Source organism: Panonychus citri, unplaced genomic scaffold (assembly GCF_014898815.1).
Source record: "Panonychus citri isolate SS breed McGregor unplaced genomic scaffold, ASM1489881v1 Contig00040, whole genome shotgun sequence".
NCBI classification, from domain to species: domain Eukaryota; kingdom Metazoa; phylum Arthropoda; class Arachnida; order Trombidiformes; family Tetranychidae; genus Panonychus; species Panonychus citri.
In genome coordinates this window covers 1,134,142-1,152,445 of record NW_026515445.1, presented here as the reverse complement: position 1 = coordinate 1,152,445, position 18,304 = coordinate 1,134,142, and the positions used below count along the sequence as shown (strand labels likewise).

Below are 18,304 nucleotides of genomic sequence, written 5' to 3'. Positions count from 1 at the left end.
TCCTTATTGAATACACTTTTTGTTTCCTCCTACTCGACTTTACGACTAGAAAATAGCATTCGAACGATGATAATGATGATAAGTAGTTTGTAATTATGTTTGTATTGGAATTTAGGATTGAGAGAACAAAAATTGACATAGAAAAATGGGAGGCTGAGTTTTGGATGGAAGATGGAAGACAAGAAGCTGTAATAAAGACAAAAGAGAGAGAGAGTGAGAGTGAGGGTGAGAGGGAGTAGGAGAGAAAAGAACCAGAAAAGGAAATGTTAAGTGAGGAAGGTGGATGGGAAGGCGAAAAGGAAGAGGAAGAAGATGAAAAAAAATAAGGGAGGTGGAAATTTTGAGCTTCTCTTTTTCATTGTTGTTGAATTTAATCAATTGAATGTCCAGACCCTCGAATCGATTGTAAAAGTAAAGTTCAAATGAGATAACATGATGTTACCATGATGGTAAATAATGATAATGATCTTACATGATGATTTTGCTTAGAGTGTGAAAAGTTGACTCAGCAAATAAGCGAGTAGATGAATTGAAGGAGATAAAATGAAGGAAACACCGAAAATTTACCATAACTCAAATTCCATCATGATTGAGAATATGTGATAATGAGAAATTCTGAAAATCTGAAATGTGAATATAAACACAGGCAAATAGGTAAAGATAATATTCCAAGTCAGAATTCATGGTGATATTTTCACCTTATATTATTTTATTATTGATGATCAATATATTTATAATAATATCCTCTTAATCATCATCACCAAGTTATCATTAGCTCAGCTCAAATGAGCGTAACTTTATCTTGCTGAATTTTATCTTAATAATATATTGCAATCTCATTATACTGCTAAGAGTAGGTGGCAATGCTGATAAGATTAACATTTTACTAGGTCAAACTGTATCATGATGATTTGTATCCTTTATCCTCTTGGTTCATGATACTAATTAATTAGCTGAAAGTGAAAGTTGAAATTGAGATTAAATTACAGAGAGTAAAAGACAATAATCTGTTATCAAAGAGATTGAGATGATTGGAAAATCTTTTGAGAGAGAGAGAAAGGAAAAAGTTCAGCTACCATGAATTCTCATGACAACTACAGAATTCTAATCGATCTCTTTACATGATAATAACAGATTATTGATCAATAAAGTGAACGAGAAACAGAGTTGATGTCCATTCTCGATGATTTATCAGCTTCGTTGTTTGTAGCCTGAGGGTGAGCATTAAATGAGTAGAAAAAAAAGAGATGATGAACATGAAATTATCTTATCATGTACATTGAACATTCATATTATCAGAATTATGGTTTATTAATTGATTCCATTTTTTTCCATGATGAAACTAATAACGGCTCAATCAACAATCTCTTTCGATTAATTAGTTTTACTATTCTTTTGACGATTGTGATTTTCACAGTTGATTATCACTCCTTTTATCTCCTCGATGAATTTTATTCCTCAAGTGAATGGTACAATTCAGGAATCAATCGTTTTCCGTTCATACTTATCATGTTATTTCCTTCTGATAAGCTGACAAGTTTCCGGTTTACCATTTTTATCCTCATCCTTTTCTTACCCCACCCAATTTTCTGTGTTTTCAATTGGCTTCCTAATTTATCCTCTCAAGATTTATGTTTAATCACATTCTAGAAAATTAGAGATAACTAATAACTTGACTATTAGTTTGATCGTAATCAGTTTCATGAAGATGGTCATAGATCATGAATCTTCAGATTCTATGCATGTTGCCCTGTAATTGGAATCAATAGTTCATCTTGAGCGAAAGATTAGATTTATCTTTCATTTGATTCTTAGGTTATGATTATCCTTTTGCTTTTCTCTATCTTCATGATACAAAATTTCTTGATATTGATTCTTTTCATTTCATGATAAAAGCATAACTAACTGATCATCGATGCCAAGAGTCTCTTGTTCCAATATTCTAATACTCAAGAACCGGAAGTAACACAAATTTTCAAAAAATGAGTAAAAATTTTTTCTCTTATTCGTCTTTGGAAATTTTTTTTCGTATGAAATCAGAGTAAAAATGTCGAATAAAAAACATTCTGATTATACTGGGAAAAAAGTTCTCGACTGAATCATCATGCAACAGACAAACATGAAGTTCTACCGAAAAAAAGTTCCACAAACAAAAGAGAAGGAAATTGAAAGAGGTGAAAAAAACGGAAATGTGTTTTTTCTCATTCGATTACATGGAAAATGATCTAACATGATGTTCATGAAGAAGAAAACAATAAGAAATTCAAATAGATTCCAAAGTTGAAAGGATTTGATAAAGATTGAAAAGAATAAAGAAAAGAAAAAGTTCTTAATTTTTAGCATTCAGAATTCACAATGTTTGTTAATTCTGAATCTTTATGAACTTTTTCTATCCATTTTATCTCGAAATGAACTTTCATGGAAAATGAGAAGTAGCATATAAGAAGGATAAAAGGTAATAAGAGTTAATCAATGAAGCTGAACTTTTCTCTTTGAAATTCATTTTTTCGTCATGCACCATGAATATTTGAAAGTAAAAGTTTCAGGTTCATTTAAGAGAAATATTGAATATCTTATCCTTTCAACTATGAACACAGGATTGAAAGTGTGAGCAAACAACTCAGATTTACCTCTTGAAATGTCGAGTATTCTAACATTGTATTCGATGGATTCGTCAGAACTTTTCATCTCGAAAAGCTTTGGATAGAAATTTTCGCGAAAAAATTTAGATTATCACCTTCTGAGAAAACTTGATCCTGGAAAACTGTCATCAGAAGCTACTACATCAAATTTTGGGTAATTTGAAATCAAATCTGATGTACGATTTGTAGCACTGCGAGCATTATCATCTTTTTAGCATCAACGTCAGAAAAGCAAATCGACGAAGATCTAGTTGGCTATTTTTAGCAAAAATCTCGCCCATCAACTCAAATTTTTACCATATCGTCTCTATCGATTGAAATTAGTCATTCGTAAATTTTTTCACTGAGTAAAGCCCACAGTTTGTCTTTTCGGACAAGATCTAAGATTTGCATTTCCTTTATCAAAAGATATTTCATTTTGCATTCTGAATTGTTTCAGTTTCTCATACAAAAGACGGATATGTATCCATGATGTTACATGATGAATTTTCAGTAATACTCTGAGTAAATATTGTTGTGAATTGGATTTTCTAGCATTACTATTGATGGAAATTCTTTCTATCAGTGAGTATCATGTAGCTACCCTGAAATATCATTGTTATACATCTTATATTTTTGAATCATAAAAATTTATGAAAAGAAAAAAAGTTCTGAATGATTTTCTCTATTCTTTATCGGAATCAATCATGACTCTCAGATTTTTTTGAGTGAAATTATTATTGCATCTTCATTTCATGCGAACTTTAGATATTAAAATTCAATTTTTAAGTTCCATGAGAATCATGAGTTATCTTTGAAATGGAAAAATATCTTTTTACTTAGTTTTTCTTTCCATCGAAATTTCTTGAATTTTATAAGTAATTCTTTGATACATATTCGATTGAAAACTTTCATTCTGGTGACAGTAAATAATAGAATTGAAGTTTTGATAAGAACGCAAACTCGAAATATCTAATATATCCTTTTTTTCTCGATATCAATTCTATTTTTCTTTTGAAGAGAAATATATATTTTTTCACTTGAAATAATTTCATCAATCTGAATCCAACCAGACAGAATGATGTTCAGAACATGAATCATGAACATGATGATATTTGAAATCAACAAGTTGTTCACCTGTACCAAGATTATGGTATTCATTTGGAAAGTTTGAAAACTTTCCTTATTGTTCAATGCTCAATTCAGGGTAATATTCAAGATTCATCACCTGAAGTTCATGAATACTCACAATTTATGAGAATTGATTGAAGTGAAGATTTATGAAAAGGTGAAACTTTTTTCCATGGACATGATAACCTTGTCATCCTCATAGTTATCAGATTTTCACACAACAAAGTTATCAAAAAGTTAATGGCGATCAATTTAGTCATTACGATCATGAAAATCTCAGTTCAATGTTGAATGGTAAACAAATTGTATAACTTTGAACAGTCCAGTTTACTTTAAATGCTCCGAACATAAAAACAAATTGTCAATATAAATCACCATTTAATGAATCCCATTCCGATAATATGTTTCAACTTTTTTTTTATATTCCTTGACGGTGTAAATATTAACTGATCAATTCTGAACCATGGGGACAAATTGAAAGTGTTGAGCTTAAAGTTTGACATTGAACAGTCATGGAAATTACAAAGTGAAAAATGCTGTATAAGCTTGATGATAATCTTATGATAATCAGCATGATGAAAGGTGACTCAGTGTTATTCACCTTTCACCGAAACAAACTGACGATAGTATTTGATAATAATCATGTTGAATTTCAAATGTTTACCTGTTTAATTAGTTGTAAACTTGATGGTTGATGTTAACTTAATTGCGACGATCAAAGTAATTGACAACTTTTTTTTTCAGTCAAATTATTTACATTTTTTAAATTCAATTCGACATGTTGTTGTTGTTGTTTATCGTTGATCTGATTTTTGCATGATAAATATAAATTTTCACCGAAGTATTTGAGGTAATTAAGATTCATTGTAGTAGGAAGTTGCTTCTTATAATTATTACGATAATGATTTCCTTAGAATCCTCATGAGATTTCAATCTAATATTATTATCATTATGGTGATAATTATGATAATCAGGGTTACAAATGAGTTTAACTGTTGAAATTGTTTCACTTTTAGACTCAGTATGTTGATGTAATGATGACGATGATCAGAATGAGTCTTGAAACTGAACTTTTTGTCTCTTTGAAGCTGAACCTTTGGTTCACCATTGATAAGGTTTATCGTTAGCTTGGAGCAATTTAATATACATTCTAGTTAATTGTCTTTATCAATGTGTAACTTAAGGCTGATTGTGATAATTTATCAATCGAGATGGAAAATATAATTCACCTCCCCTGATTGTGATGATATTTAAGCTTCAGGCGATTACAATTATTATTACTGAGAATTACAAGTTTTATTGAATACATAGAAAGATTATTCATCTTTTTCTGCTGCGTATTAATTATTTTACTCAATGATAAAGTTTCAATCATTTGTTCATAAGTTTAGATTAATCGGGCTGATTGAATGTACGTTGATTAAGTTTGATGATCAACTTTCTTTTAAGTCTCGCAACTTATTATCCATGTAAATCTAATTCCATGAAGTTAACTAAGATTTCAAGATTCTCATCATTGATCGGATTTTATCATTATTATATCAGATTGTATCATTAGCAGGAAGATGATAAAAGTTAAAGGGTTTCAGCTTGATTTCAAACTCACCAAGTGACATGATACATGATTGATTATCTTTATTCACCAGATCAATTGGTGATTAATCAAAAGTTAGCTTAGCATGAACATTGTTAGGGACATTTCAAGCTCAGTTCAAGCTCTCAATTTCAGGAGTATTTCTACTTGATATACACCATGTATATTCATTCATTGTCGTTAACTCAGGGTGGACATAAAAAATTACGATAATATCATGTTACGAAGTTCAAAGTTGCTTTATTAAGAGAAAGTTTATCATCAACTAGAAAGATTGATTCAAGATTGAATTCACTGAATATTCAATCATCAAGTCTTGGGATCTCAAGATTATTATATTCTTGATCCAATTCTTATTAATTTAGGGAAAATTTTACTATTAATACATCTTGAAGTGAGAATGAAAAAGCAAACTGACCAGTAAATCTTTATTCTTGACCATTGAACAGCAGTCAACATGAAAAAAGAGTAAATAAAAAATTGAATAAAGTTTGTGAAGTTTGTACATCATGATTATCAAGAATTGGAACTGGGTGAGAAGTGGATGATGGTGACCTGTGCGAATCTCTCAAAATGAATCAAACTTTGCCCTTTGTCTGACAAATCGATGTCACTATTTCTTCCCAATATCTTTATTGTTCATTTATACGATCACACAACTATTATCATCATCTTCTAAACCATCAATAGTAAATGACACAGACAATAAGAAGCTACAATTCAATTCTCACTCTCTGAACAAACTCTGAACATTTCATTCAGCTAATACACTTTTTCATCAACCAATCAATTTATTTTCCCCAATACTCATTTCTTTAGTTATTTCATTCTCTCTTTTTTTCCTTACTACCAACTTCCATAGTTTCTACTTTTTATCTTTTATCTATGAGCTGATAAAAATGCTTTACTGATGAGATAGAGTTCTGAAAAGTAAGTAACATGAACAATAGTCGAAAACCTCAACCCAATGAACGTAATTGCTGGTAGAATGTTATCAACAGCATGGAACAGATAAAATGAAAAGCCAATGATTTTTTCGCCTTCCACATTTACAATCTATTATTTCTGCTAATGAACATTATTTTTTTATATTATCTATTTCATTATCGTTTCACTAAAAAAAATCAGGATAAACTGAACTTTTTTCTCCACCAATGAATAGATGATTCTGAGAAAATGAAACGATTACAATCACTTTTTCTTTTGATTTATCTTCAGCTCATTATTACCATGTAACTATTAATACTGAATTAGCAACAAATTCAAGGAGAGGGAAAGAAACGGAACCAAGATTTTGATAAATCGTTTGACATTTTTTTTCTTGTTCCTGATTTTTGACACAAATTCCAAATCTCAACCCACTTAATAACATCATCCGATGATTATCTTATAACGGGTTAAAATTAATCTCGATGATCGTGGTGATGATGAAGTGATAGAAATAAATTGTCTGGATCAATGAAAATTCAACTGAAAATAATTGATGATCTCTGACTATTATTTATTAAAGCTCAAAATATCTAAGCATTAGATTATCCATAAATTTTCATGTGCTGCTGGCTTATTATCATGAGCTCAATGAATTATAAGGTAATAATAAACGAGATACAAGAAAGTTCTAGTAGATAAAACCTCCAATAACCTCGAGCCCCTCATGTTATTAGATAAGTGTATCTCTTGCTTTCTCAGGACCAGAACTTTTCACAACTAAATTGATGGACTCTTGAGCACATTATTTACAGGTAAGAGCTCACGTCATTGTGATTAGGCAAGAAAGTTAAGCAAAAATGAACAACGAATTGAGTTTCAGGGGATTTTGCTACATGTTATGAAAAAAATGAATACGTGATTATCAAAGTTCAAGAGTTTCTTTCAAAGTTGCAAGTTTTAATTTCTATTTATTATATAACCATTAGTCTCATAATAAACATAATGAACTTTATTCAGTAAAATATATTTACTTTTATTTTAGTTCTCATGAACACTCATGAATATTTACATAATCAACATTTCTGAATAAAATTCTGTAAATTCAGTAAAGATTGATTGTTCATTATCATTGTTATTATCTACATTAAGTCTTCTAGCATCTTATTACTCTCTCTTTTTCATGATAATCACGATGATTATAAGTTGCTATGAGTTGGAAAACATGATCTGAATTGTTGATAAACTTTTCTTATGTTGCCTTAACCAATTAACAATAAGATATCAACTTAATTAACTATCTTAATGTTGATCAGTTGAACATCAATATAACCACACCTACTTCACCTTGTTCATCAGAATCCTCATTTCAGGTTATATTATGAACAATATATTTATCAATATTGAATGAATAAAATTAGTTATTCAAATTGTATCGATAACCTTTTATACCTGCTCACAATTACAGTTGAAATTGATGCAATTAATTTGGTTAGTGTATCAATATGATAATTTAGTAATCTAATCAGGAATCACAACTTATTCCTATGGTTTTATCATGATTTCTGAGTTTACAGCATTTTGATTATGAATCATGATGAACATAACTGTTGCTCAAATCACCATGAGGATTCAGGTTCCATGGTTTCAATAGGAAGATGAAATTTCCATCATCTATTAATATCTTACAATTTTATCATTGATTTAATGAAACGTTTGTTCATATAATTATTATTATTCATGATAGATAAAGTTTACAGTTATGATAGAGATGAATTCTTGTTGAGTAGTATACAGATAATTTTATTCTGAAAATGGAATGATAATCGAAGGATGAAATTTCGACGGTGCAAGAGAAAAAGTTCAGCTGCAATCGATACAGTGTTCGAGTTTTTTTCACCCTGAATCTGAATGTAATCATGAAAAATCTGATGAATAAAATATTGTCCATCAATCATGAGAATGAATATCAACTGAACTCACTTTTGTTCATGATTGTTATTTTTTCACAAGTTACTCAAAATTTTGAGCTCAATGAGAGAAAAAAGTTTCAATTTTTTTTCGTAATAAAAAGTTTATCAATATTATTATTAGTTTGTTTTGGAAACCGTATCGAATTAAAGTTTCTAAGCTTGTAATCTTTTGATAGTAATCTCTTTAAATCTCGATTTTGTTCCATGGTAATTTTATTAATCATCAATTCAATCACGGCTTCCCATCAGATTAGATCAAACTAATTGCTTGTAGACTGAAATTCTGTTTAGCTAAATGTTTAGATTCTGAAGGGTGAATATTCTGATTGAGATATTTGCTAACATTCTGTTATCTAACAAGTATTTGGGTGTGTTTAGATTCTGTGATAGTGTTGATCCCTGTTTTCGATGATTTTCTCACTAATCATGAATACAATCAAGTTTCTGTTCATTTAAAGCTGGATTGAGTTTTAAAACTGATAAATATCTCACGATAAAGGCCGAAGGCTATTATGTCAACAAAGCTCAGCCAAAATATATCACAATTTGAAGATGAACAGTAACTTTTTATATACTATTGGCTTATTGAACCAAATTGCCAGTTTGTCTTGATTTGATTCCCTTTTACCCAAATCACAGCCAACTATCACTTATATCGTCTTGTGGAAATACATCATATACCATTAGCATTCTTACTGAAGTTCATGAACTTTTTTCATGATAATAGGAAATAATGTTGGTGAATCTGATTGTTTCATTGTCTTCCTATGATGTAAGCATACAATGGCTCATGATTGTCACTGAAATAAATAATACTCTAAGACATTGTTTCCATTATGAAAGAGAGATAAATTTCAGGAAAACTCGGAAAATTCATTAGAATGAAATTGGAATTATAATTTTACAAATTTTAACGCCACTGTAATGAACTGGATACTAGTCTCAGTAGGTGGTAAGATTTAATTCCTGCAATTGATTACCAATGAAAAAATAGATTGGAGCTTTTAATTTTATAGCTTCCATGAATTTCTGGTGAATTAAATCAAAGAGTACCAATTTCTTTTACTCTTTAATTTAAGTATTATATCTCATCTAAGACTAATTTCCATTTACTAATAAACATGAGCCAGTAAAAGATAATCACAATATTCAATTATATTGATTAACTGTCTCATTTATCATAGAAACATGAGATAAGTAATCAGATAACTGAGAAAATCACATCTCACAATTTAATCTGATAATAAGTAATTCATGTAGAATTCATAATGTTCACATGGAAAACCTTAGATAATCTGATGAGGATTTCACAGAGACTGAAGTTCTCATCATCTTCATTCCAACAGCCATTATATGCAGAATTAACATGTAGAAGTATCTTTACAATTATATTCTCCATATTATCTTTGGATTTCTTTCTCAGAACTTCATGAGTTGATGTATATCCTCATTTCTTATATAAATCTAAAATTTAAAGTTATCTCAATTTTATTTCTGTTCATGGCAATCATGGTGAATGGAAGATGATCTTGATATCATGAAACATGTCACTTTGATTCTCTGAACATTCAATCTAATTCAAGTGACAGAACTTTTTTTATACGTTACCACCCATTTCCCTTTTGTAAGGGACGAAAATCTCTCCGATATCAACTGTTTATCTCCATGAAGGTTCAAAGGTGATGATTGAGGAAATAAGATACTCGATAGTAAAAAATTTGTCACCAATTTTTCTCTCAGCCAACTTGCCTTAAGTAACAAAGGGGGGGAAATTTTCTGTCTTCATGGTGCTGGAAAACGACTCAGAAGTTCAAGAAAAATTTACTATCTACCATCGAAGTACTGATAAAATTCTGATCTTTGGATAATGAAAATATTGTAAAACTCACATTTTATTCTGATCTCACATGCATGAAGCAATTTATCCTTTCTTGATTTCGTTTATGCCTCATGAGCTTATATCTGAATCTACTTTTTTTGCATATTTATTATTTGAATTATTTCCACCTTCTAAGTGATTATAACCCTGACAACTGAACATGAACGTCATGAAACTGATAATGTAATACTTATGAGAATACTTGGTTTGCCTCAAGGTTATAGTGTGATGTTTACTTCTAGATTCCAATGAATTCATTAGTCGAAACGATATCATGATAATATTCAATACAACTAAACAAGAATTTGATTATTGCATTTATTTGAATGAGTACATACAAATGTAAGCCATGAGATATCAGAATACACCTTATATGATACATTATTCTGTTTCTGTAATAGGCAATCATATTGACTGAATTGGACGTTACCAATTGTGACTTCTTACCAAATTACTGTGTTATTATTAATGAGTGACCTTCGTATCTATTTGTATACCTAAAACTACCTATTGGTTTTCAATAAAAACCATTTCTTTTGAAAACATTCAGACCAGTCGAGTTCTATTAATATTAATAATAATATTTGTATATCTAAAGTTCTGAGCCAAATACTTCTCAATAAAAGGTACTATTCATAATAAATTTGTATCTTATTCATCATTTGTTATCAATATAATTTACCGCTGATTCAATGAATCAACAACACATCAGATTTTCTTATTGCATTAAGTTGAGAATAATTAACTTGATTCAACTCGAACTATTAATTTATTACATCATTCAACCATTGACTGCATTACTATTCAATAAGCTTTCTGTGAAAAGTGATTAACTCGTTCGGTTTTGAGTATTATACAGATACATATCGGGACGAAGAGACTACGTATAAAAAGTTTTTAGGTCATCATCCGATGTTGTTGCAAGTGGTCTCTCACAGGTTTCTGTCTCACTTGGTTGAGGACTGGTTAGGCTTCAACCATCATCGTGATATGTTACAAAATAATTTGGAGTTTCAGAATAAAAAGTTTCAAGGTCATTGAGGTCATTTCACGATAAACCTATCTATAGGTCATTTAAAGGTTTTTTGAAAAGAAGAACGAAAAATTATCCCATCTTTGAAGTTTTCGGTGTCAATATCAGTTCAAATAACGGAGAGTTGCCAATTTGAATGAAATAAGCATTGGTTTTGCAAATTGACATAAATCGTGGTACACTGACAATGGTTTTGGATTATTCATTCAAACTTGGATCATGGAATAATTTTTTGTTCTTATTTCAAAAAACCTTCAGATGACCTCTAGATAAAATTACACTTAAATCTTGGGTTTGATGATATTCCGTCAAAAGGCAGCTGAGATACAGACTTTTCTTATAAACTTGGCTCTTGAAGTGTTTTCAGATTGAAACATGCCTATCTTCTAGTCCGCTCATCACAGACACTTCAAACTAAATCTGAGGTGTGATTTTATTTGTTCTTTCACGACGACCTTAAAATGACCTTTGAACGCTACCTTCGTTAAATGACCTCAATGACCTTGAAAATCGTATGGTCGAGCGCTTCAATTCTGTTTAGTCCTCTGGTCAAGTCTGACATTCATATGACTTTTGGTTCTGGAGATTTGCAGTGTAATAGCCGTAGTGGATAAAAACGCCTTGTATAACTCGGAGTTTAATGATGATGATGAAAATAGTTCATTACAGAGCAAGTTGTGTAATCTGAGTATCAAAAGATAATGTAAATGTTACTATTGCAATCAGCTGAATCAAAAATATCCTGTTATCAGCTATTAGTCTGATTACGAAATCAAGAGAAAATATCTGTAATTTCATCCTTCTAGTAATTACTATGAATAATTAATCATAAATATCACAAAGTCTATGAAAAGTTCAATGATTCATTGATCAGCTCATTTAATGATTGGTGATTACCTTGTCGATAATTCAGATGTGATTGAAATTTTGTGTTATTCACTGAAAAACTTAGTGATCTTGACATTGGAACCGTAGCACAAACAGTTAATTTTTCATTATTGATACAAAATGAGTCTGAATTTGTTGAAAAAAATGATCGATACTTAATTAGTGTGTAGTAAAAGTGGTTAACCATGTACGATACTCATCATCCTCACTATGATCACGATGATTTGCTCAGTTAGCTTCAATATTATCATGTAATAAACTTGTAGCAAGTGACAATCATCTTCATGGATTCACGTTGAAAACAAAATTCATTCTTTCACCACTTTCTCTTTCATTTTAATAGGATATTCTGTAGATATCATATCACTTAGCTTTGAGAGAGACAAGAAGGAAACTGATAATCAAATGCATATAAAATATCATCAATATATTCATCATGATCACCATGTAAATATCATTTTTCTTACAGATAATCTGAAAGATATTTAAGTTACCTGAGTATTATTTGGAAAGGTAAAGATGAAAAGGAAAAAAGGAAAAAGTTCTGATGGAACTTAGATCTCCAACTCAGAGCTTTTCCATGTTTGATTAATTGTAAAATATTCCCAAGTGTACTTCCTGAGAATCTGCAACAATATTTCAATAACAAAACAAATTGTCTCAGATTTGCTGAGAAACTTATCTTTGGCCATCATACACTCAGAACTTCATGATGATGACGATTATTATTATTGTTATTAAAAAAGCTTCATCCAAGTTACTTATCAACTCAATCATTAACCAGAATCATAGATTATCTTGAATAAACTGATTCATCTTACATCATGTCATGAACTTGAATTATCAGATCAATCAATATTTGAACTTTCCTATCCCTAAATGTTCATGGATTTTTCATCAAAAACAGACAAACAAAAGCTACATAGTGACTGCAAACGCTTATTTATCGTGATAATTAATCTGATTTAAATGAAATTCAAGTTTTGAAGATTCATAATTGTATTCAAAGAGGAAATTGCGTGAAATTGAGTTTTCAGAATAGTAAAAATGAAAATGTCACCTTGATTTGTATCATGATCATGATTAGTACTTGAATTTGCCTTGAAATTTTACATTAGATGAGATTTAATCTTAACTTTTGATATGAAAACTTTCAAGTTGACAACTTTTAAGACCTTCAACAATCAACTTTAATGATTAAATCTGATCAACAGTTGATTTTTGCTGAGCTCTTATAATGAAACCATGGTGATTATTTAATAAAGTTTCCATTTTCAACTTTAAATGTTAATTCACAATTGACAATGATGGATATTAATGATTGAAAACTGATAACTGTTTCTGTATTTAAAATCTGATACATGAACGAAACTGAATAAAATCAGTGAGAAAAAGAGAGAGACATTTATAACTATGAGACCAATGGTTGGAAATAATTACTTACTCTTATTACCAATAATTACCTGTTATTGAACTTAAATATTCTGGATAATTAATAAAAATGGTTCAATTAGCGAATTAATTAACAGAGAATTCATTATCATGAAGAAAAAAAACATCAAGAGAAAAAGTGATTTTCATGAGAACAGGGCAACTATTGAGCATCATATTATTCAGGGTGATGATAATGCTATTACTAATGTATTATGTATATTCAAATATAATTCAAGGTTGAATATTGATTCTAGTTCGTGAACTTTCATGATATTAGTCATGTGGAAACGATGATTTCATTAATTTCCAAGTTTCAGGCTCACAAGTTTCTCAATGTTATCATATTCATTCATCAGGTAACTCATGTATCTCACAATCCCTGAACTATCTGAGACTGAGAATTACTCTAGATACATCTCATTGTTTTTCCATGATGATTATTATTACTCATAATAAGATTATCGCTCCATAGTTGGGTATAACACTAACAGTATAGACAATGGGAATGAGCTTACAATTTATCTCTCAAGTTATCATGATTATTTTATCCTTTGGTGGGTGATATCACCTTCCACCCAGTCTATTTAATATCTGATTCTATCACACTCTAGATATCATATTCTGATGGTGATAATATTATTATCTCAATATCTCAGCATTTTTTTTTCTTCGTATCTTCGTAATGATAATATTTTCTTCTGTTGGAATAAGCTGAACTTTTTGTTTTTTATTCTGATCATTGATAATAAACGGAGATAATTTGTTGATTATCCTAACTATTAATTAGATAAAATGTTCAATTCAATAATCCTAATGGTCATCAATGTTTCCTCATAAATATATAATAATGATAATAACTCTGAATTTCCTGAGTACATGAAAACTCAACTTGTTTTCACCTAAATTTTCAAAAATTTTCATTAACCACTGAATGTTACAATTTAGTGAACAAAATGATTAACAAATTACTTCAATTGTTTTAATTGTTTCCTCTTTTTTTCACTCATTTAGATTCTTCAAGTTCAAATGAATGACTACAAATACCATTATCATTTCACAACTTTTGTAAGTATAACAACAATTAACTTTTTAATTGGTCAAGATTCATCAACACTGTTGACCAGAAATTTCATCATGTTACTTGAATAATTATCAACATTTATCATTCTGAGTGTTTCCCTGAATATCTCACAGAATTTTGTTATTAAAGTTATAAAAATTTACCTGAATGAGCTGAAACATAAACTGCAATTAACTTTCAAGATGAATTGATAGTATAAATTAAATGTCATGATAAGTTTGATTAAATTTTCTAGAATTGAAAGTAAAAGTTATTGAACTTTCCGTTCATCAGATGAATTCAGTTATGAAATCACAATTCCCATAGAGAAAATGGTTTAACAAACTCAGATATCCTAATGGAAGATCAGTTATAATCTCAAATTGCAAAGTCCAGAATGAAATGAAATTGACCTTTAGATAAAACTGATTCCTTCTTGAAATAAGATTCATGATGAAAACTAATCTAACAGGGTAATTGGATATACCTGTTGATCCTGATGTTCAGAATTATTTTAAATGTATAAAAAGATAAGTAAAGTTGGAAAAGTGAATCTTTACTTTTCAGCAACAATTATCATCAAGAAAATCATGTAAACACTGGAATTACATTCATGGTAAAAAAATTACTCAAGTTAAAAGTTTTCTTATTCTGAAACAATATTAATCATTTCCATGATAATTCTATTGAAAATTCTTAGCATTCCCTTGATGGTTCCATGGAAAATTTTCTGTTCTCTGAGTTTTTTACTTCTTTTCTTCCTTTTCCTTTATAGTTTGATAATAAGATTATGTCTATTCAGTAACATGGTAAACATATTTTTCATTCTCATGGCTCATGAACATGAATAATTTAACTGGAATAAAAGTTAAACCTAAACTTTTTCTATCCCCATGAAAGTTAATTACTATTTCCGGGTTTACCTTTATTCTTTATCAACAGGATGTGGAAATATATGATTTGGAAAATTTTAAATACAATTTTGTAAATATGACTGCCTATCGATTAATAGACTCAAATAATCATCGAATTGGAACAATTTTAGAAGAAATTGAGAAAATTCAAGCCGTCGGTCAACCGATTCTCAATCGAACCAAAGTTATCCAAGTGAGTTATCGATTTTATTATTCTTTTATTATTCTAATTGTCAACTAAATGCTGATTCTCACTCAATTCTCAGGCTGCTCCTGCCCTAATGTATGATTCCGTCTATGCTCTTGCAATGGGCTTACATTCACTACAATTAAGTAATCCCTCCATTCAATTACGAAGCTCAAATGCTTCATGTGAAACTGAAAATCCATGGATCGATGGAAGCAGTTTATTTAATTATATTAATTCTGTAAGATTTATTTTTATCAGAATTGAGTTTTCTTCCTCTCTTACTAATAAATATTCGATTTCTCAGGTTGAATATCGTGGCTTAACTGGAAGAATCAAATTCGCTGAAGGTGTTCGAGCTTCAGTTAAAATGGATTTACTTAAATTACGTCAACATGATCTTGATAAGGTGAGCAGTTAATTGTTACTAAATTACACGTTTAATCAACTATCTTCACTATTTTTTCATTGAAATTTAGTAGTAATTAGTCAATTGTTTTTGTCAATATTAACCATTGGATCCGTTGACTTTTCATTAGCGCGACAATTTTGGTCTATTGTTTTTTCCTGTTATCCAATGTTTTAATGTTTAGGTTAATTGCCTTTGAATTAAACTTTCAACTGCAATTTAATTTCCGTGTTTTCAATCAGAATCAATATAAAAGTCAAACCAATCAGAGTATTAGACACAGATTAATCAGGATGAAAAGAGATAAATTCATCATTGAACCATGGAAAACTTAATAAGTCATGATAAATGATCTGATTTTTCCCTGAGTATTTTTTCATTACTTTTATCATTCAACCATCATGATCATCTTAATCATCAAGTGAAACTGATTTTCCATCATGTATCAAAGTTAACTATGAAAAACATGAGATCATCGATTAACCATGAAACTATAATTTATTAGAATTCTAATTGTTTGTTATTCTATTCACAATGAATCAGATTTCTTACAAATCAAAAGCTTCTAAGGCTCAATAATATTCTGAATGAACTCAACTTTTATCTTTATCTTTCACAGGTCGGTGAATGGACTAACACTGGAGGATTAAATATCACGAATGCTGAAGCTTTTCATGAATTTGGAACCACAAATATAACATTGAAAGTTACCACAATCGAGGTGAGTCTCTTTGAACATTTCGAGTTAAATTTCGTGTTGACATTCATCTTTATTATTGCATCAATTGATTAAACTGATCGATAAGTTAATTACTATTATCATAGAGTAACAAAAGAGCTCAATTATACAATGTATTACATTGGTAACTTTTTATGCTCCTCTTTTTTTTCAAATCGATAGACTCAATTGACAAACTCATTTGATTTCCTTTTCCGGTTCTATGACAGGCAACTCAATCTCTGTCAAAGTTTATAAACAGCTTGAATTGATCTACTAATTTGACTAAACGATGATGTTTGATGTGTAATTATAATAGATCGATGAAATAACAATTTAGAGTAGAATATAAAAAAAGAGGTTCCATCAATGTTTTGAACATATTCCCCGGAAGTTATCAGAACAGAAGCCAAGTTGAAACCTTTCTCGAAGTTTCATCAGAAACTATTCTTCTCAGTTCTCAATAGTGAGTTGATTCGCTTTCTTCATAATTGATTGGAAAGTTTGTAATCTCATGGATTAGGTTTAGATCCTGAGGATTTATTTTAACGGGGAAAATTTTGATTCTTTTCATTTGATTTTCGAATTTTAAAATTGTCCTTTTCTTTTCTAATTCTCTACAGGAAATTCCTTATTTAATGAAGAAAAAAGATGCCAATCTAACGGGTAACGATCGATATGAAGGATTTTGTATCGATCTACTTCAAACTATCGCTGAAGCTCTCGATTTCCATTTCGAACTTCACCTGGTTCCTGATGGGAAATTCGGAGCTCAGGATGTAGCAACTAAGGAATGGAATGGATTGGTCAGAGAACTCATGGATAAGGTGAGAAAAAGTTCATGGAGATTACTAGTTAACTTAAAGTATTTCCAGTAAGATAATCTCATCCCATTATCATGATAATGATGAAGATAAACTTAAGAGGATGTTAATCTGACAAACATCAAATTCACCATGAAAACTGAAAATCAGATTTTGTGGTTTTCTATGAGCATGATAACGTTCATGGTAATGATGATAATGATGGTGATAGAAAGAAACAATTTCCACTGTCTTGTTTTTCAATGGAAAACTCATTTATAGAAATTCAACTTTGGGAGAAAACAAAAAAAATAAAAAAGAAAAATAAATCAACAGATAATATTTTCTTCTTGTGATGATAATCATCAAAAATATCATCAAATGAACAAGAAAATTTTCTCGAAAAAGAGTTTCAATATCGAACATATATTTTTTCATTATTGTTCTGATTCAAGAGCTTTTAGAACTTTATTTTTTGTTCCAAAAATCCGAATCAAAATCTTTTGTAACTTTTATTATGATCCGAGGACTTTGATTACTGGGAACAAATATAAATCTATTAAACTGATAATAAAAGAATGAGAGAAAAAAGTTCTGACCAGAGGTTATCATTGGAGTCTTGTTTAGAACTTTTCTATCGAATACTTGAGATAATATCGGTGAGAATTTTAGAAATCAAAAAGTTATATAATATCAACATGAGAAAACGAAAAATGAAAAGAGTAAAAATTGA

At 29.7% G+C, this 18,304-nt stretch overlaps 1 protein-coding gene across 1 annotated transcript in view; it reads left to right on the top strand.

Moving 5' to 3' along the window:
- The window catches only part of LOC128397727 (glutamate receptor ionotropic, kainate 2-like), a 44,196-nt gene that overhangs the window by 21,972 nt on the left and 3,920 nt on the right, over positions 1–18,304 (top strand). The window contains exons 5-10 of the mRNA XM_053358473.1: positions 14,492–14,545; positions 15,483–15,647; positions 15,721–15,882; positions 15,949–16,050; positions 16,670–16,771; positions 17,392–17,595. Coding sequence (XP_053214448.1) covers positions 14,492–14,545; positions 15,483–15,647; positions 15,721–15,882; positions 15,949–16,050; positions 16,670–16,771; positions 17,392–17,595 — 789 coding nt within the window. The remainder of the gene's footprint in view (positions 1–14,491; positions 14,546–15,482; positions 15,648–15,720; positions 15,883–15,948; positions 16,051–16,669; positions 16,772–17,391; positions 17,596–18,304) is intronic.